This window comes from Thunnus maccoyii, chromosome 3 (assembly GCF_910596095.1).
Source record: "Thunnus maccoyii chromosome 3, fThuMac1.1, whole genome shotgun sequence".
NCBI lineage: Eukaryota > Metazoa > Chordata > Actinopteri > Scombriformes > Scombridae > Thunnus > Thunnus maccoyii.
This window is the reverse complement of record NC_056535.1, coordinates 34289896-34312068: the sequence shown is the minus strand read 5'-3', so window position 1 is coordinate 34312068 and position 22173 is coordinate 34289896. Positions and strand designations below refer to the sequence as shown.

The window sequence follows — 22173 nt, the reverse complement described above, 5'->3', positions numbered from 1 at the left end:
GGTTGAGTTATAAGAAAATTCACCCCCCGTACAGTTGTCATGAAAGAGGAAATTAGCTACAGAGACCAAAACCGTTGTTTGTACCAGACTGTAAACATGTTTATTTCTGCTGTAAAGTTGGGCATTTTAACATGGGGGTCTATGGGGATTGACTCGCTTTTGGAGCCTCAAGTGGCCATTCAAGGAACTGCAGTTTTTGGCACTTCCACATTGGCTTCATTTCTCAGCCCCGGAGGTTGCTGCTTGGCACAAACGTACGTATATACAGACAGAAAGAGATTCAAAGTGAGCAGTGTTAACTTTTCCTGCTTCAGGAAAGGAGAGACTTTGTGTACTACTCCAGAGGCCGAAGTCTCTGATATAACTTCGGGGTTAACTCCTTCCACTTTTATCTACAGGTGCTACCACATTCACAGCTAGACCGCTAACAGCTAGTCACACATGCTCTCTCTTCTTGCTCTACCGCACATGTGTCATGTGCACTCTCTATGCACTGGGCTGTTCCTTAAAGAAACTACGCCACTTGTACAACACCGCAAACATAGAGCTGCGTCATTTGTAGTCATTTTGCAGGTGAAGCAGAACTCTCAGGTTCAAAAACTGCACCTGAACTTCAGTATTTAGTTCTTGACGGAGCGTCGATCCATCAATGAAAACTATGACGAAATTTTCGTTTGTTGACGAACGTTTTTCATGACGAAAATGAGACTAAAAGTAAACAAAAAAATGAAAAACCTTTGAAAATGTGAAAGACGGATGAATGAACAAATTAACAAATGACCAGAAATAACATCTGTCGTTCAGAAGTTGATTTAGCTGTTTGACTTGTTGCTCTGCTGTCGATAAGAAGCATCTTCATTCAGTAAACTTCAGTAAAGTCATCTGACGATTCTTGGAAAAAACGTATTTATCCGACATGATTGATGTTCAAGGTGTTTTTATGCATAGTGGGCTGCTTCTGTTTTGTGCATCTTATTGTGTTATAATAGTGTTCAGTACACAGTGCATTCATTTCAGCAGCCTTTATGTTTATGCATCTTTTGTTTATGTCAAAGTAAGGGTTGGGAAATATCACCTAAAATCAATATCACCATTAATTGCCATATTTACCTCTGTAAAGATTAATCAGAGGATATCTTAAACTGGATTATGACTGATTTATTTACCATATTTAGTAGTTAAGAACACTTTTAGGTATTTGTTTGCTGTTTGAGTAACACTTTTATGACTTCTGTTATCTCATTAACATATTAACAGAGTGCAAAGTACGAAGAATTGAACTGTGACCTTGAAGGAGTGGGAAAAAAAATCAGTCACACTGAGATATTTACTGTAAACAAATTTAATTTTAGCCGTGTTACTTTTCTACATTTGATCGGATGCACTCATCTGTATGAAGGTGGACAGAAATAGCAGCAACAGTGGAAGCAGCAGTAAACCGAGTCTCTGGTAACAACAGATTAATGCTCTTGATAGGCTCATTTGCCAGTAATTGCAGAAATGCAGGAAAGCTGGAAAAGCACTGACGTAGAAGAAGATGAGGCTGTTTTTTTTTGGGTTCAGTGCATCCAACAAGAACATAAATCAAAAAATATAGAATCCACTAAGATATCAAAATCTTACATTATAAAAGAATCCGGGGTGCATTTTGTCTGCAGGTATTTGTGTTTCAGACACACGTGTGGGCTCTATTCGAGGAGAGGATCCTGTTCCGTGTGTAATTAACGGTGTTAGCCGCGACAGACGGTGAGTCATACGGCCGTGGGTTGCTATATAAAAACAGGGTGACACTGGGGGATTTAGATAAAGCTTAATTGAACATTAAGTGGAGAGGACGAAGGGGGCCTGTGAGCGAGGTATGGTCGAACGGTCGCTCCGACGCTGGCAGCTTTACGGGTTTTGATTCCCACCGGGGAGGCTGCCGAGGCTAAAAATGTGAGCTCTGATAGGACTGTAAGGCTCTTCAGATGAAAGATTCAGCCCAGTGGCATATGGTACCATCCAGCCTGGGATCATTAGCGCTCGGCATATGCCTGCAGTATAGTTAGTAACAGGCTAACGCAGCTTCAGTACGACTATCATACCAACACACACGGAGCAGGCCTTTACATGACGATGTTCACGTAAAGATGCTGCTGCCAGACACAGTGTGTGTGTTTGAAATATCATACATGTATGAATGTGTGTGTGTGTGTGTGAGAGAGAGAGAGAGAGAGGACTGGAGCAGAAGAGGAAGAAAATCCATTTTGATGTCTCTGATCGTTAAACTGAATGTTACAAAAGGTCATAAACCCGTCTAGCCCTCCGTCTGTCTGTCTGTCTGTCACCGTGTGTCTTTCTCTTTTCTACCCGCTCACCCGTCCATACCTCTCTGTCTCTCTGTCTCTCTGTTGCTGGTGGATTCCCGACTATCCGCCAAACTGCCCATATTGTCTCATCGGCCTCTCCGCCTGTCTGTCTCACTCTGGTTCCCGTCTATCTATCTGTCTGTATGTATTTCTGTCTTTTTACTCAATATGATGTGAAGATTTTGCCGTAGCCTCACAAATTCCCTCACTACCAAGCAGCAGCAGCGACCATGTGCCTCAGACGGCCGCTAGATTGACTCCCGTTCCAAAAAAAACCCTCAACTTCTCTCTAGAAATACCGAGTCAATCATTGTTTTCAACGATTCATTATTGGTCTCAATCTCTATATTCAGGCCCTCTAATAAGAGTGCTGGCAGTCATTTTTGGATGTTATTGCTCCGTTAATAAGATTTGAAGACTTACAGTAGCTTTGATGTCTGTCGTGTGGGCGCTGCGGGCTGTTGGAAAGGAGAGCACGAAGAAGAAGACAGTAATCAAAGGACTGACACTTGATTGGCCGAAACACCCATCTATAGGATGAACTCAGGACATCCTTAGTGTAAATACAGGATGTTCTTGGAGAGGATGTAAGATGATGAAACAAGTTAAAATACACAGAGAGGACGGAGTGATTCAGGTAAACATGGAAGATGTGAATGATCTCTTAAAGGGATGATCTTTCAATATAAACAATACAAACTGTACTATTCATACTTCAAACTAATCTGAGTAACACCCAATAACACCGTTTTCCCGGACGTCATGTATTCCTGTGTGGTTTGTTGAAACCAGGCTCTCTGTCATCATCGTAAGAGATTCGGAGCTGCTGTCAGACACTTAATGACTTCTTACGCTCCGAACGCAGAGCTCAAATAATACATTTCATCGGCTCCGTAATTGGTTTGACTGTGTTTGAACCTAATTACAGAACGTAATTATCTTTTTCTCTTTACCCCGGCTGGTCTGTTTGATCATTATAGCCTCGGTGGTCAGAAGCTGACTTATAGACGAACGTTACTGTAAAGATGGTCGGAGGAAAAGAGCCGAAGCTGCTGACTGTTTCTTTTTTTTGTTTCTCTCTCTGAGGTAAACAGATGTTCAGTCAATTATTTGACTGTTTTCCCCCCCGTTGCTTCTCTTTCTTCTCTTTCTTTCTATTCTGTTGAAATCATTTTGATACACTAGTTTTTTATCAACCTTTCAACTCCTCATTAAGACAGAATGAGCGCTGGGGAGCAACTGGGGTATTTTCTGCAATTTCTTCAGTGAAATAAAAACTATAAATATAGATGCAGACACCCTCCGTGTTTCCAATCCGAATCCAGTTGATGGTCGGGGGACTGGGAGTTTGAGACAAGCATGTGAGAGCAGAGTAATTCTTCAAAAGCCTTGATTTAAAAGAGTTTTCCTTTAAATGAAGTGTGGTGGATTGCGTTGCCAAAAGAAGCAGCTTAAAAACGAAGAGATTTAGTGTCCTGTGATGAAAATAAATGCTGTTTGAGAGGCTTTTTCATCCTGCCAAGAGTCAAATTTGAAGCAGAAATACTGAATTCTGACAATGTTTTGGCACCAAAGTGGTGATTTCAACAGTATTATGTAAGGTTTTGATTTCAGCTTTGATAGAAACAAGACTACGTTTGTTTCAGAATCAGACTCTGGTTGGTTTTCACCCTTTTGGCGCGATTCGTTCGGGCAGATCTGAACACAGTAAACGTACTGGTGTGCAGAACCAAACTGAGAACCTGTAGAGCAGCGGTTCCCAACCTGAGGGTCGGGACCCCCACACGGGGTCACTGGATTAATCCAAGAGGATGCGAGATGATAAAACAACAGAAAAATCAAGCTTTCCTCAAATATTTGCTTTATTTATTGTGAATTACTGTATTTTATCTAAAAGCCTCTAAAAGTTATTCAAATAAAACAAAATAAATCATTTTTGTTTAACTGGTACGCTGGACGCTGACTGCTGTCATTAGTAATGAATCTGTTGATTATTTTCTAGATTAATTGATTAGTTGTTTGGTCTATAAAATGTCATAACTAGTGTTTACTGTCATAGAGACTAAAGAAACCAGAAAATATTTACCTTTAAGCAGCTGAAATCACTCAAAACGATTCGTTGATTATCAAAATAATTGATGATTAATTCAATAGTTGACGACTAATCGATTAATCGACTAATCGTTGCAGCTCTACATAAGACGAGGGGCCCTTGGTCGACTTTGCTTTATCTTAAGGGGCCACAAGCCAAACAGGTTGGGAACCACTGCTGTAACACTCTTGTGATTGACAGTCGGCTCAGTCCTGGACAGGCTCCAGGACTCAAACTGAGTCGGACTATTGTCACAATAGTGAATATGAACATTCCCAGTTAGCTAGCGTTAGCTCGGGTCCGAGGTAGCAGGGCGAGTTTCCAGAATGTGAAACTTTATGAACTATGAAGAACGAGCAGCAGCTGCAGAAAAGCTGTTTAATGAGAATTTACAAGTGCGGATATTTTAAACTCAGGTGCACATATACCATATATATATATATATAAATATATATATATATATGTATGTATATACAGTATATATGGATCAGCTCTTTCAAACTGGGTCATTACCTGCTGAGGAGCGTGCAGGTGTGTGTTTTGGGTCAGTCGGCTCCTCATGTGTGATCATGATGGTTTAAACATGTTTAACATGTTTAGTTTTCTAACATCATCCAACATCTCACTGCTGACTGTTTATTAACTAAAATACAACAATCTGATGAAACATGTAGAGGTGAAGTTGTGCAACTGCTGCATCTTTTTCTTTTTGTATCATGTTTAAAGTTTAATAGTGTATCTTACATATAATTTTTATGATTTTAATTTATAATTTACAGCCCGATATAATAATCATGTTTAGAGCTGCAACGATTAGTCGATTAATTGATCAACAGAAAATTAATCTGCAACTATTTAGATAATTGAATGATCGTTTTAGTCATTTTTTTAAGCAAAAATGCTGAAACATCTGCTGGTTGCAGCTTCTCACAGTGATGATTTGATGCTAATAAACTGAATATTCCTGGTTTTTCGACTTGTCGTCTTTGGCTCTGAAAAATTATAACCCTTATTTTTCACTAATTTCACACGATTAACTGATCAATCGAGAAAATAATCAGCAGATTCATTGATAATGGAAATAATCGTGAATTGCAGCTCTAATCATGTTTTCAAATAGAAAATATTTTATAAAGATTATCAAGAGAAAATAATGTTTTATGAGGTTTTATAAAAATATGAAAAGACTTTAAATGATTTTCACTGTTTAAAAAGAGAAGAACTGTACGTTTAAGTCTCTAAACGAGTCTCCTCAGCGGTGCAGCGACGCTGCAGCAAACATTTACTGTATTAACGTCGCTCGTTGAGGGAGTTTATGGCCCTGAAAGAAACACAAAAAGCTTTTGTACAACTTCAAAAACGCATCATTATCATCGATCAGAAAAACAAGGCTGATTCCTTTTTTCCTTTAACTCCGGGATGGGGGCATATTAGGACATAAAGAGCACTGAGAGCCAGTGGGCGTTTGAAAGGAGACACTCATTATGGGATGTTTCCTTGGTGAGAAACACTCATGGTTTGTTTTGCTGGATGTTGAAGCATCGATTTTCTTTTTTTCTGTTTGGGTTCAGACAGAAAAGCATTAGTGGCCTGTGGATGATGTTTGATCATTTGAGATGGTGTGTGTGTGCGTGTGCGTGTGTGTGTGTGTGTGTGTGTGTGTGTGTGAGAGAGAGAGAGAGAGAGACAAAGAGAAAGAGCCTATGCATTTGTGCATTTGAGTGTGTTAGAGTGTGTTAGAGTGTGTGAATGTGTCTTTGTGTCTCTGTGTGAGTCTGCACCTGCCTGATAGTGTGTTTGTGTGCGTGTGTGTGTGTGTGCGTGTGTGTTTGTGTGCGTGCGTGTGTGTGTGCGTGCGTGCGTGTGTGTGTGTGTGTGTGTGTGTGTGTGTGTGTGTGTGTGTGTGTGTGTGCGTGTGTGCGTGTGTGTGTGTGTGTGTGTGTGTGTGCGTGTGTGTGTGTGTGTGTGTGTGTGTGTGTGTGTGTGTGCGCGTGCGTGCGTGTGTGCGTGCGTGCGTGCGTGCGTGTGTGTGCGGTTCAGTGGGGACTGTGTTTGGCTGTGTCCTAGATCCACTGAAGCCAAATGATAATGAGCTAAGATTGATGTTCGCCTTCTTCTCCTCCTCGTCTTCCTCCTTCCTTTGCTTCTGTCGTCTCTTTTGTCTTTCTGCTTCCTCTCCTTTCCTTTCCTTTCCTTTTTTTTTTTTGCATCTCTTTCCTCCCGCCTTCCTTCACTTCCTCCACACACCTTGCACAGCCTGACTTTTTCTTATCTTGTCAGCTGTTTCTCTTCCTCTTTTTTCCACGCCTACCTCTCTCTCTATCCTCATTATTCCTATTGGTTAAATATCACAAAGTACATTTACTCAAGTACTGTACTTAAAGGAGACATATCATGAATTCTGTTATTTACATATATCCTGCTCTGATGTTAAACATGGGGTCATTTTTTGCCTTTATTTGACAGTCATTAGTGAAGAGACAGACAGGAAACGAGGGGAGAGACACGAGTTTAACTGTGACTGGAGCGCTCCCAGAACAAATATTTAAATGTAATTTGCAGAGTAAAGATATCCTCCCATTGGCTCTGCAAGTTGACATTTTTAAAGACATCCACATGGAGGAAAGGCTGTGTGAGCTGTGGAAACTGGGAGAAGTTGACATTTTCTTTTGTACAGTCAGTACAGTAGCAAGTGAAACGTATGAAAAGAGGGAATGAATGTTTAATTTTAGCATCTTTAAGTTGGCAGATTTTGTTTCTAGCGGCTGTAAAAAAAGAGACGAAAAGGGTGGTTTATTTGTTTAAAGGAGCAGTGTGTAAGATTCAGTGTCATCTAGCTTCTCTTCCAAGCGTGTAGGAGAACCTACGGTGGCCGTGAAACTTGTGAAAACCGTGAATGTCCCTCTCTAGAGCCAGTGTTTGGTTTGTCCATTGTGGGCTACCGTAGAAACATGGTGGTGCAACATGGAAGAGGACCTGCTCCCTGAATGAATATTATATTACATTTCTGCCAATGACTCCCCCTAAATCTTACACACTGGTCCTTTAATAGTTGTATTGTAAATTATTGTCAGTCATTGTAAATCATGTGGAATGCAGGTCTGGTCTTTTTCTTTAAAGGTGTCTTGTAAGTCCATGTGGGCCTGGCGTTTGTAAATGCAGGACACAATAATAAAAATCAATCAATCAATCAATCAATCAATCATCGCAGATTAACATAAAAACATATGCTGAAGCCAATGTGGAAGTGCCAAAAACTGCAGTTCCTTGAACGACCACTTGAGGCTCCAACAGTGAGTCGATCCCCATAGACCCCCATGTTAAAATGCCCAACTTTACAGCAGAAATAAACATGTTTACAGCCTGGTACAAACAACGGTTTTGGTCTCTAAAGCTAATCTCCCCTTTCATGACAACTGTGTCAAATATGATCAAACATCTGGATGACCTGAACGTACTTTATCTTAAGTTTTGTTTATTAGTAGCTCTCCTGCAAGTCATAACTCAGAGTTGTGGTTCAAAATGTTTCTGTAAGTGTATTTTAACGATCACCAATGATACTCAATTTATCACTTGTGACTTGGTCGTGTTGCAGGACCGCTGGTTTTGGCGTCTGAGGAACAACAAGGTGCAGGAGGGTTACCCCATGCAGATCGATCAGTTCTGGAAAGGTCTCCCGCCTCGCATCGACGCCGCCTACGAGAGATCTGACGGCAAATTCGTCTTCTTCAAAGGTAGGAGGAAAAAGACGTCGATGTCGAACATATTTTTGCGTCCTTATTCAACATCGATACATCACATACTGTCTGGATCGAGGACCGCAGTCTCATGGGTTCGGAGGCACCGTTAAAACCGTGTTATTTGCAAGTCAAACTGGTGCACCAGTTTGTCATTTTAGAGTCACTGTGGAGCCGACGGCGTGCTGACAGACGGAGGAAGGTGGCGTCGCTACATGTTGCTTAAGAACATCAATCTCACTTTATCTCTCCGCTAGACGTTTCCTTTGATTTTAGCTCACTTGCAGGTCCAATTAGTTAACTTTCCATGTTGTGAAGAACGTTATTATGTTTCTGTCAGCTGCTTTGTTGGGGTTAATTAGTCATAAATTATTATCTCATTAAAAAGCAAATCATTTTTCCTCATGCAACAACATCTTCACATTCTTTAAAACTCTCATAGTCTGATTCCATAAACTCTCTAAACTGCCCAAACTTGCAGTAAATCTCTGGTTTCACCGTCATCATCATCATCAGCATCATCAACGCCCCTAACATGTCCATATTAGACGACCTGTTCCTCTTTGTCTATTTGTGGGCGAGTTTCATTCATAAAAAACGTTCCCAAAGAGTAAAAAGAAGACACATTTATCAGTGTCAGTCGTCGTAGCAACAACTGCACCATGATGGAAATAAAGAGGGAAGTTAAAAAAACGTCTTTCTAAAGCGAAGCGATCCGTGACTCGTATGAGAGGAGGTCATGTGACCGTCACAGAGATATTACAGGCTACAGTAGGTGATGTTACAGTGTCAACATGATGCCGGACAAAGAGCTGCTGCTGTTTACTACGACTGACATGAACATCAGCACATATATAAAAAACAGTAAAGTGGCAGCCATGATGATGTCATATTTAAACTCCCTTCGTGAAGAAAATCTGTTGAATTTCATTTGTACCTCTGAGAAAATACTAAGTAGAAGAAAACTGATGAAAGTCAGACATTTTTTTTAAATCACTCGTATCGAGCTGCAACGATCAGTTGTCAACTGTTAAATTATTTGCCAACTATTTTGATGATCGATTGATTGTTTGGAGTCATTTCTGAAAAAGATCACATCCAAATTCTCTGATTCCAGCTTCTCAAATATGAATATGTTCTGGTTTCTTTAGTCGTCTATGACAGTAAACTGAATATCTTTGAGTTGTGGATGAAACAAGACATTTGAGGACGTCACGTTGGACTTTAGGAAACACTGATCGACGTTTTTCACCATTTTCTGGCTTTTTTTTTTCGCTTAATGGAGAAAATAATTGACAAATGAATCGATAATGACTCGTACGTGCCTCTTCATAACGGATCTGTTTGTACGAGGCCCTTTGCACATTTTCAGATTTGAAGTTTTTGTGTGTGTTTTGCTTCAAAAATCAACCGATTTCGCTCGCGATCTTCAGCGGGGAAAAAAACTTAAGCGAAATCACAGCGGTGGCATTCAAATCTACGTCTGCCATCTGCTCCGGTGTTATTAGACTCTGTCCTGCTCTCCACGTTCCCTCCTCCTCCTGAAAATATATTTAATAAAGTGTGAAATAGAGAATGGCAAAGCAGCGGGGAGCAGCCAGCCTAAAGTAATAGAATTTCAGTCTATGTACGAAACCTCCCTCATCCCCCTGCCTGCTGACTGTGGAGTCACTCATCTCTACCTCTTTCTGTTTCTCCATCTCTCTCTCTCACTCACTCTTTCTCACTTTCTCTGTAACACACACACACACACACACACACACACACACACACACACACACACACACATACCGACATCTTCTGAAGGAGTGTCCTGCTATCGCGGGCAGCCAGGAGCAGATATTAATAGCTTTGCTCTCTCAGAGCTCTCAGCTGCCGTCTCTCTCTCTCTCTCTCTCTCTCAAACACACACACACACACACACACACACACACACACACACACACACACACACACACACACACACACACACACACACACACACACACGGTGATGCTTCTTGCATTTATTTGGACGAGAGCACAGAGAAACGTGTGGACAGGACACACACACACACACACACAGTATCAGAAGGAGGATTTGTTGTTTGTCGGTGTGTTTGAGTCTGTTTTGGTTGCAGGTAATACTTTTAGCTTTTCTGGTTCAGAGAGCTTCGTTTTTTAAAATCTTCTATTTTTATGGTGGTTTTTTTACCTTGTAGAAGGTGGTTTGCACATATCAGCACACAAACCGCACTACCCAATAACCCAGAGACTGTGGCAGTGTTAATTCAATCTTTTCTGTGCTATAAATGTGGATCTAACATAGAAACGTTCTGTCTTAAAACAACACTCACACATATGTACAGTGAAAGCGCCGTTGGCTGTCGTCCATACTGGCTGCAGAGTTCCCTTCTTAAAGCACTTTCAATAATAGATATCAGTAGATAAAATCCAGGCACATATTTCTGTGCATAAATTAATTATAATTCATGTACAAAAAGCTAATATGTGATTTCAGCAGCGCAGAGTGAAAACTTCCAAACTTACAGATCTTCAGTATGAAATTCTCTTCACAGTTCAGCTAATAAACAGTCAGAGGCACAAAGGATACCCCCCCCCCCCATCAACCTGCCACCACCACTGTTGAGCTCTCATTACGTTACTAATGTAAAAAAACTCACACAACCACCACAAAATGACTCGTTTCACTATCAGAAGTTGATCCATTCAGTCTGATAACATTAAAGTCTAGAAGAGTCGCATGATTAAATTATTTTATCCACATTCAAGTTAGCAGAGGGCTAACTGGAAGTTAGCTAGCTCGGCCGGCAGAAGTCTCTGGTGCGGATTACCGTAATTACCGGGGATGCAGTAACAAAAAATTAACAGAGCAAACGGAAGCAGATCAGAAAACGAGTCTAAGTACTAAAATACGAGCAAATACACTTATCAAACAGAGAGAGTTAGAAATAAAGGCCTCTCTCTAATAGAAACCTGCTTCCAATAAAGACCTGGTACCCTCTGCAGGTGAGGCAACTATTAGAGGAAATACAGTAATTTTGTTTAGTTAGTTAATATGTAGACTCTTCTTAAGAGAAGTGCTTTTTATTTATTTATTTATTTGTTATTTACTTAGTTAATTTATGTGAAGTTAATGTATAAGTTAATCTACCTTCATACTGTTCTTTAGTGTTCTCATATTCCAAATTACATTTGATTAAATAAAACCCAGAAACCCCCCTCCCCACCCCCCCAACCCCCCCACCCAAAAAAAAGAGAAGTCTGAACTGAATGGTGGATTTGGAGAACCGTTACAGCTCTACTAGCAATAATACTGCCGATGTACATGTGGACATACGATTATTGTTTCAAGACAGAGAAAAACAACAAACTTAAAGTTCCTCTGTGGAATTTATTTACACTTGTTTACTTTCAGTGTGACTCATCAAAACACACTGTGTGAATCTCTGAGCAACAATGTTCTTTTAATCAGTGTGTTTTCCCAGTTACACTGTGGGATCAAATGTAAATGATGACTGGATTATTTGTGCTAAATGTATTCACTACACAGAAGATGGTTTAAACTAAGATCATGATCGTTAATTTACCGATTAACGCTGCTGCCAGAGTCTGAACACAACCACAAAAACTGTAGTTTCTACTTGCCAGTAATGTGTTGCAAGATCAGATATTTTGGCAGAAAACAATCAACATATTCAGTATATCAATATTCACGTTTAACAGATTTACAGAATTTTCCAGATATGTTAATTAACAACATTTCCTCGTTATGTTAATTGAAATGTTGCAGTTTGATTTAAACATAATTTCAAGGAGACAGTTTCCTTGAATCTGAATAAACATTTTAATGTATTTGCTTTTTCTTTCTTTGAATATTTTGAAACCTGATTGTTTACATCCTTGTTTACTTTGCTGACAGTCTTTCCTGCCTTTTTCTGGTGTTTCGCTGCAGTCAGTGAAATAATCTGAAACCGTTGGCAGGAATGTGTTCAGCGTCAGACGAGACGTCAACAAAACAAGAACCCATTCATGAAACCATCGCTCCATTGTCTCCACCTTTAAGACTCATTGGTTTTGGTTTTTACACGTTTTCAAAGGTCCAGATTGGTGTTTTGTTCTCTCACACACAGAAGTGTTTCCTTTTTAACGTTCCAGATTACACCAATAAATTCAGATTAACAACAGAAGTGATGCTGTGATTTTCCTTTAAAAACACAGATTCCCTCAGTGGATTTAAATATGTGTCTCCGTGAGGTATTATAATGATAAAAAACACCCGCTAAAGGTCTCACACTATCTTCCAGCGCCGTCTATTTTAAAAAATTAACGCTGAGTCAAGCTTCTTTAACTGCCTGAGGAAAACTATTAGTGGCTGAAAAGGATAAAATGAGGATTCAGCGTTTTATATTAATCTTTGTTTGTGTTCATTGTTCCTGTATGACGAGTGCAGGCTGTTTAAAATGAGTTGCTGTCAAGTCTGTCTAATTTAATAACCTGGTAAAAAAAAAAAGCTTTTATAGAGTAATTCTCTGATTTAACAGCCTGTATTTCATTTCTATTGTGTTTTTCTTTCTTTCTTAAAGCAGCTGCAGATTTTTTATTTAATCTACTGTGTTAAACTGCAGTTGAACCACGACTGTGACTGTTTTTAATTTATTTAGTTTCAGTAAATTCAACCTTAATTTATTTATGTGTATGTTTTGACATGTTTTCATCTTTTTTATCATGTCTGTCTACTAGCAGGATATCTACAGTCCTTCTTGGGAGGAACAATTGATTAGATTTTGATGATGATCTGGATCTGGGATTTTAACCATTAGATAATTACTTATAAATATTAAACTAAGGGAGAAAACACTCAATTTCAAATTTACAGGGTCTTTTTTGAAGGGTAAGAAATCAGACTTAAATAAAACTCACAGTTTCTGTCTTTAAAAAACAGAAGTTGATAATAAATATGTGATAATAACACTGAGAATATGTGTATTATCATTTAAGTGCTTCTCCTCACATCTTCCAGGCGATAAGTACTGGGTGTTTAAGGAGGTGACGGCCGAGCCGGGTTACCCTCACAGCCTGGTGGAGCTGGGCAGCTGCCTCCCCAAAGACGGCATCGACACGGCGCTGCGCTGGGAACCAGTCGGGAAAACCTACTTCTTCAAAGGCGACCAGTACTGGCGCTACAACGAGGAGAAACGCACGGCCGACCCGGGATACCCCAAACCCATCACTGTGTGGAAGGGAATACCGGACGCACCGCAGGGGGCCTTCATCAGCAGGGAGGGATGTGAGTGTCTGACTGTCTGCTTTCACTGATATCAACTCAGCTGTGATATACAGGATGTTAGTTAATGGTTGGAGCGCTCAGATACAAGTCTTAGAGGTATAACGGTGCGTTAAACGATGATGAATTTAAGTTCTAAAAACTCCAGAACTACGTAGGTCTGAACAGCATTTCTGTATTAAAGGGAGAAGTGACACCGTTGAGAAACCTTAAAGTCCTTAAACTTTCATTAATGATTCTGCTGCAGTGTGACATTCATCACTGAATATGTTTGATTTTACATTATTTCTGCTGGAGACTTGATATCAGGACTCACCTGTTCAGTTTTGTGGTTCTTGCTTTTGTGTTTTCGGGATAGTTTTGGATGTTTGGTGTCGTCATTACGGCCACTGTTTCATTGCAAATCAATCACAAAGGTCCTTGTACTTCCCCTCAGGCAATATTAACATGTATTTCTCCAGTCCAGTCATCCTTAAATGCAGGTTTCTCACTGTCAACCCTTATATATAAGGTCGTATAGCTAGTTTCGAACTATGTGTTTTACTCTTTGAACTGGAGCTCAAACAACCTTGTTAACTGTGGCAGGTGGCTGAGTGACAGGTGAGGTGATGCGACAGCGATGTGTCACTCAAAAGAGGTCCGGGTCAGATTTGTTCCCAGTCCAGATTAAATTGTTATTTGGTCTGGATTTAGACCTGAGTCTGACTATTAAGAATGTATCTATATGTAGACTCCATTTGAAAATCACACCTACTCTCTGTTAAAGAATTAAAACCGTCTACATTATATATGTAGAAATGATTTTTTCGTCTTTCAACATATTGAGCTCAAGAAGCCATTTTCCTTCTAAAGGGATAAATATCAGAGAAGAACGTCCAACCGAGAGACTAATTAGTCAACAAGTCAGTTAACTGGTCGTTGAAGCTGCCGGACAGACGACCAGACAGTCCCACACTGAATTTCTTCTCTCTTAACTTAGTGTTTATGTTATAGCAGCATCACATGGCTCAGGAAAAAATGCCAGACACACACACACACACACACACACACACACACACACACACACACACACACACACACACACACAGTCCTCTGGAAGAAAACTGCCCATCATCACTTCTACTTGTCGAGTTGTGACCTCATGACCTTGTGGCTGCCTCTGAGGGAATTGACAAGAGCCAGAGTCAGAGCTGGCTGTATCTGTGTGTGTGTGTGTGTGTGTGTGTGTGTGTGTGTGTGTCTGTGTGTGTGTGTGTGTGTGTGTGTGTGTGTGTGTGAGATCAGAGGCGGTGACATGGTCGGTCGGGTGTGGTGTCCTGGTGTTAGATGAGAAGCAATCCTGCAGGGACTTTGGAGGCAGCAGACAAGAGAGAGAGAGAGAGAGAGAGAGAGTGTGTGTGTGTGTGTGTGTGTGTGTGTGTGTGTGTGTGTGTGTGTGTGTGTGTGTGTGTGTATTACAGCCGCAGAGATCTGATATGTTGTTCTGATATTTAAGGCTGCGACTAACGATTACTGTCATTATGAATTAATCTGCCTGTGAAAAGGTTGCTCTTCTCTCTTCTCACTGTTCCCAACATTCACACAGTTTTTTAAGTGTTAAATCAATAAATTCAGTCCAAAGTTTCTGTTAATCTGTTCATTTATCTTTCATGTTGTCACTTTTTGTTGAAGGGCTTCAGTCCTGCTGTGATGTGTTTGTGACGTCAGTGGTTAATCAGTGACAGTGACAACAGGTGTGCACCATTAGATGCACTAAGCTGTGAGTCAAGTTGAAGCAGGAAAGATAAAACTGTTCTGTTGTAAATTACATTCTGTATAATTTGGTGCATTCACAACATTACTGATTAATCTGTTGGATATTTTCTAAATTAATCAGTAAGTTGTTTGATCTATAAAATGTGAGAAAATGGTGAAGACGACGTCCTCAAATGTCTTGTTTTGTCCACAATCCAAAGATATTCAGTTTACTGTCATAAAGGACTAAAGAAACCAGAAAATATTCACATTTAAGAAGCTGGAATCAGAGAATTTGGACGTTTTTTCTTAAAAGTGACAAATGATTAATCGATTATCAAAATAGTCGGCAATTAATTTAATAGTGTGACTGTAGAAGACTGTGATTGTCAGCAGTAGCAGAAAAATCCCATATTAATAATATTCTATGTGATCTGAAAGCTCGGTACCAGACCAGTTCACCCTGTGCCTCCTGTGCTGATGGTTCATTCCAGTCAGCTGAAGCTGAGCAGGTCACTGGTCTGTAGTGATGGAGGGACGGAGGAGGTGGCAGCTTGCTGCAGATTTTGCTTGTTTTGTTTTTTTCCTCCTGCGTCCGTTAGAGGGCTCATTTTGTTTGTCTGTTTCATCAATATTCTTATTAATAAACACAACGTTCGCCTGCCTTCTGACCTGCTTCCTCAGCGAACCCTTTAAAGTTTTCCAGTGCCAAATAACATCTTTCACCCTTCGTATGGGCTGCTGGCACTACACTGTTGATTATTTTCTTGATCAATAATTTTTCTAATAAAATGTGAAAACTGTGAAAAATACCTGTTGTAATTTCTTAGAGCCTGAGACGACGTCTTCAGATGTCTTATTTTGTCCGAAGATGTTGAGTTTACACACATAAAAACTTGAAACACTCATATTTAAGAAGCTGCAACCTGCAAACGTTTGTCATTTTTCTTTAAGAAATGACTAAAATGATTATTCGATTATCAGAATACTTGCTGATTGATTTTCTGTTGATTGACCGTTAATCATTGCAGCTCTAGTGATATTTAGAGTTTATGTTTGACCATTCTCATACCAAAAACATACAAATATTTTTCTACAGTATGTTTCCCTCTAGAAGTGTGTCGTCATTACTGTAAAAATAAAAACAAATTTTTACACCATCCGAGGAAACTAAAACTTTCTACTGAGACTCCTGAAATGCTCGAAGGATCAGCGGATCTCTTCTGTTTTGGAGGAAACTGTGGCAAAAGAAGACTTTTAACCTGAAAGCCATAACGCTTAAATAAATATTATAATTTAATTTAATCTTCATAGTGGAATTTTGTTAGACTTTAAGACACATTTTCAGCGATTGAATCAGCTGATCTTCAGCCTCTTTGCTTGTGATCAAACCTTACGAGCTTTCTGCGATGACAAAGAGAATAGAGTCTATTCAGACCAGAGAAAATTGTGTGAATCTAAATTATGCTAATTTATATCCTTTTCACCCATTAACCTGCTAAAATAGGCGATTGACTCCTTTCCTGTTGCCAGTTGACGAGTTTGCTTTTCTGTCTTTTTGTTCTGGTGTGTCATGTTCAACATCACGGCTAGCAGCTAGTTATGAAGGCTAGCATTGTTAGCATAGCTGTGCCGTGCTGTGTGTATAAAAATAAGCAGCAGTGTTTCTGGTGTAACGGCTGGGCAGGTGACAGGTGTGTTTACGGTGTTTGTGCGCTCTGAAAGACGTCACACAGTGGATATAAAGTCACACAGATGGACTGTTTGCCTAGCATACTAATGCTACTTAAAGCTAGCTAAAATTAGTGTGTCCATCTGGGTGTCATGTTTCCATCACTGCCGATTGGAGCCGGAGCCGTTAAATACCGGTGACTACTGCAGAGTCATTTGACCCCGAATGGAAGCTGATTGTACTCTTTCATACTGAAGACAAAAGCTAGATGTTAGTGGGTTTTTTGTCCAGTGTGGACGAGATAGAAAGCTAACTATCAAACATCAGACATCATTTTCATAACCTCACACAGCTGCAGAGGAATTAATGTCCAGAAAGTTGCAGATCTCAGCTTTAAATTAATAATTGTTACAGAACACATATCTGAACAATAAACACAAAACACAACATAATAAAAGAGATTAACTGAAAGGTGTAACGTAACGTGCTAAAAACAGGTTTTACTGATTGTTTTTAGGTTGTTGTTGGTCAAGAAGAAGATTCTAGCTTTTCCTCACATCTGTCTGAATGTGTTAGTGTGTCTCTCTCTTTCTCACATACTGTCCCATTTGTTTCCCAGCTACAGTGTTTGTCTCACAGGCATTACATGATATTGCCCTTCAATAAAAACAACCACTGCTGGGACCAAAATACTGTAGCTGCCTATAAGCTCTGTGTCACAATAGAAATGTTATTGCCTCTAATGAGATTCTGCGCCACAGGGATAAACCAGAGCTGAGAGAGGCAGCTGAGGACACTGAAGATGGATGTTTTTGAGTTGAAGAGAAAGCTTTTCTTAAGGAGTGGGGGACAGTATTTGTCAGTGTTTGTTGTGCATGTAACTGTGTGTCTCCGGAGAGTGAGATTTTGAGGAATTTAGAAAACATGATGGAGTTTTCTGGGTGGCAGTTATTATGTGTTGAGCCTCTATTCTTCTGACACAATCACAGAAGTGCAGCTCCACTTTAAAGGTGGAACAATGTAGTTTTGGTGCTCATTTTGACTTTCTTTGAATCCAATATATGTTCACTCAAGCGAACAGACTCATTCTTAAGTGACACATACAAGAGATTGAAGAGCATTTGTGGCATTCATCAATTTTCTTGTACTTTAGGAATTTTTTTAGGTATGAAAAAAATCTAAAAATGGTCTAGACCTGTCGAACAGTCACAAACTGAGAATTATAATGTTTTAATCTGATTTGAAATTTAAATATGGTATCAAAATCAACTAAAACAAACTTAATGCATAATATATATTTGGTCATCATGGCGGTTTACTGAGACATTTTTAGATGTGTTGATGTGGGGGTGTGTGGTCCATGAAGGGCGCCGCCCCTCCTGCAATTCCAATTGTTAAATACATATTTTAAAGGACCAGTGTGTAGGATTTAGTGGCATCAACAGTGAGGAGGATGCAGATTGTAACCGACTGAATACCCCTCCCCCTCCACATCCAACCGTGAAAGGCCCTCTCTAGAGCCAGTGTTTGGTTTGTCCATTCTGGGCTACTGTAGAAACATGGCGATGCAACATGGCGGGTTCTGTGGAAGAGGACCTGCTCCCTATGTAGATATAAAGGCTCATTCTACAGTAATGAAAACACAACAATTCTTCAGGTGATTTTACACTAATTAAAACATACTTATGAATATTATATTCAATTTCTGCCAAGTCTGTTTTGCTAGATGCCACTAAATTCTACACACCGCACCTTTAATGAAAATCGTTTTTGTTATTGTTGTGTGTGTGTATATATTTCAGTTGTTACTCTTACATAAATCATACATAATTACAGAAATGTGTGATGACTAATGAAAAAGTGCTGCCTACAAAGAGCCTGACGGCAGTGTGAGTGTAATATGTTTGTTTTTTTCTGGTGGCCCAACCTGACTGGTTGAAACCACACGCAAATTTTCCGCCCAGTTGCTGATTCCTTATTAGTAATATATAGATAATATTTACCCCCTGAAGGCAGGCAAAACATACATGCATCATTGTGCAACCGTGATGATATCTGTAAAGTGAAAGCAGCAAAAAGTAAAGCTAGCCACCAGCAGCTGCTACACTTTACTGCGCGTGCTCATGGCCAAAATACACAGAGCTACCTATGGCTATGGCCCCACCTAGTGGAAACATCAGGTCATGCCACTGTGCAAATTTTTATATCAGTAGTAGTAAACGGCAGCCTCAGGCTGTCTCTGCAGCTTTCTGTCCAGTATGATGTTGTGTTACAGCTGACAGTGTAACATCACCTACTGTAGGCTGTAATATTCTCTCCTCTAATATCTCTGATGGTCACATGATGCCTCTCATATTAGTCACGGAGCACTTTGCTTTAGAAGGACGTTTATTAGCATCTAACTTCATGTAAAAGCATTTCTGTCACAGTACAGCGCTGCTTTGATAGACTCATATTTTCTAATTGTTTCAGCTCCTCCTAAACACACCATGTCAAAAATCATTTTCTTCTTCAATTTACTGACGTCAAAGACCTTCTGCTCTGTTTCTGTATCACCTAGTAGAGTGTTTTTCTTTCCGGCAAGACATTTATGCACATAGTCACTGTGGTTCAGGAGTACCGACCATTTTAATTTGGGTATGTCATTTTAGGTGTTTTTACCCAAAAACAGGGATAAATTGGAAGATGTTTATATTACAAAGATAAATGCACTAATTTCTCTTCTCTTTTCTCTTTTCTTTCACCTCCTCCCCACTTTTTCTTCCATTCTCCTCCACCCACCATGTCACTGTGATCCTCCTCCGGCCCGTCATCTTCACCCTCAGACTACACCTACTTCTACAAGGGGAAGGAGTACTGGAAGTTCGACAACCAGAAGCTGACGGTGGAACCTGGATACCCCAAGTCCATCTTGCGCGACTGGATGGGCTGCGACCAGTCCGACATGGAGCGCTCCGGCGGCAATGGTAACCGTGGTGACCGCCAGCTGCCCCTCGACGACGTGGACATCATGGTGACCATCAATGACGTCCCGACGACAGTCAATGCCATCGCTGTGGTGATCCCCTGCATCCTGTCGCTGTGCATCCTGGTCCTGGTATACACGATCTTTCAGTTCAAAAACAAAGGAGTGCAGCAGAACACCATGACGCAGCACTACTACAAATACCCCGTTCAGGAGTGGGTATGACAGGCAACTTTGCTTAGAAGAGGTCAAAGTTCATGAGGTGGAGAGGGTCGAGTCGTCGTCATATTGTAGCTTATGTTGGCTAATAGCCAAGAATGCTAGCAAAGAAAATGAAAGTCACTGCTGAAAGACGCTAATTGTGCTAGCTACTGCTACAAGAAGGGCGCGCACTGGAATCGCTCTGCAGGAGTAGATGTAGACATTTGATCAGAGTGAGTGTGAGATTTGTGCCTGTCTTGTGTAAAACAGGAAGGATTCTGATATTGTCTTTTCCCCTGTTCTTCTCCGGGCAAGGACGCTTAAAACAAAAATGGCTGACGACAGCAAGAACAAGTCCACAAAGACTCCAGGAAGATTTGATTGGCTAAGAGCAGATAAACTGCAGATTTTTCAGTCTCACCCACAACTTCTCTGGCTGCAAGTGAAATGGGATCTTAAAAGCGACACTGAACTTTGACTCTTTCTTCTGGGACCTACAACACACGACTCTCCTTCTCTGTGAAAATAAAAAGAAAGAGGAGTAGGGGCAGAATATGCTCCTCAAAGCCAGACACCACCTCCAAGTCTGTTCTAAAAACAGCTTGAACTATTTCAACTATTAAGTCAGATGAAATTTAAAGAAAAAAAAGAAAATAAATTATTTAAAAATATCAAACTTGAAGATAAAATGTAGGTAGAAAGGCCATAACAAAAAGAAAACCAATGATCTCTCTGCGGATCGCTGAATTTTGTTAAAAATTATTTTCAGTTGTGTGGAGATTTAAAACTGTCAAAGAGGACCTTTTTCTCTCTTTTCTCACCATACACAACAAGAACATCCTCATCAGCATTAATTCAGACCTTTATCAACTTAAAACTCCCCTCACTTAGTCAAACAAACCACACAGCTTGGACCATTGGGTTTCAGCAGAACATTAGGGTGTCATCGGCATATAATGATAGAATAGATTAATATCAGTTTAACAGCCTTATCTGTGTTTCCACAGGCCTAACACGTTTGCTCACATTTAACAAACTGCACCCAGACAACCAGAGCTGAACTAGTTTTGTTCCCTCAGGTCTTGTCTTTATCCTCGTCTTTGTGTTTTTTGTCTTTCCACGCTCTACCGGGGAGGGAGGCTCAGAGCAACAGAGAGGGAGGATAGAGAAAGTAACAAAGAGGACAAGGAGGCAGAATAAAGCTGGGTTTGAAGATAGTGAGTTGGAGGGGGAGGGAGGGATGCACAGAGGATATACACTACCGGTCAAAAGTTTTAGAACACCTCAATTTTTAGGTTTTATTGAAATTTACTTAGTTTAATGTCTCAATGTACAAACAATTGGCGATACAAAAGAAAAGATGTAATCTTTTTGTTTAATAAAATTTAAATCCAAGTTTTTGACTCATCAAAGCAGCCATCCGTTGTAGATATAACAGGTGAACACACTTTCTTTCTACAATGGAAATCAAATATTGATGGAAAGCTCTTCCCAGCACTGTTGCAGAATTTTCTACAAATGTGTTGCACTTGCAGGCTACTTTGCTTTCACCCTTCTGTCCAGTTCATCCCAAACCAGCTCGATGGCTGTGTTGGTTGCATGATTTGAAGTCTAATGTCTTATTCTTTTCTTCTAAGGTAGTTCCGACAGCCTGGAGGGTTTTTTTGTATCATTATCTTGCTGTTGGATGAATTCCTGACCAGCTAGGTGTAGACCAGAAGGTGCTGCATGGCTCTGCTAAATACTGCCAGTCAGTCTGTGCAAGTCACCAGCAAAGGAGCCACAGACCGTCACACTTCCTCTTCCATGCTTTTATACAGACAGAGGGTTTGGAAGTAATCAGCTAAAGTTGGGATTAGGGCTGCCGCTAATGATTATTTTGATTATTTATTAATCTGTTGATTATTTTCTCGATTAATCAATTAGTTGTTTGGTCCATAAAAAAATTAAGAAGCTGGAATCAGAGAATTTGGACATTTTCTTTCTAAAAAAAAATGACTCCAAGCGATTAATCGATTATCAAAATAGTTGCAGATTAATTTAATAGTTGGCAACTACTCGATTAATAATTGCAGCTCTAATTGAGATATCTGTAGGAGTTGTTTTCATCAACTCTCAAGCTCTATTTACTTCCATTG

The 22173-nt window shown here is 40.1% G+C and overlaps 1 protein-coding gene across 3 annotated transcripts in view; it reads left to right on the top strand.

Moving 5' to 3' along the window:
• The window catches only part of mmp24 (matrix metallopeptidase 24), a 79369-nt gene extending 57397 nt beyond the window's left edge, over window positions 1-21972 (top strand). For all 3 annotated transcript variants that reach the window (XM_042404302.1, XM_042404309.1, XM_042404319.1), the window contains 3 exons: window positions 8036-8174; window positions 13200-13466; window positions 19695-21972. In XM_042404302.1, coding sequence (XP_042260236.1) covers window positions 8036-8174; window positions 13200-13466; window positions 19695-20059 — 771 coding nt within the window. In that variant the 3' untranslated portion in view covers window positions 20060-21972. The remainder of the gene's footprint in view (window positions 1-8035; window positions 8175-13199; window positions 13467-19694) is intronic.
• The last annotated feature ends 201 nt before the right edge of the window (window positions 21973-22173 follow it).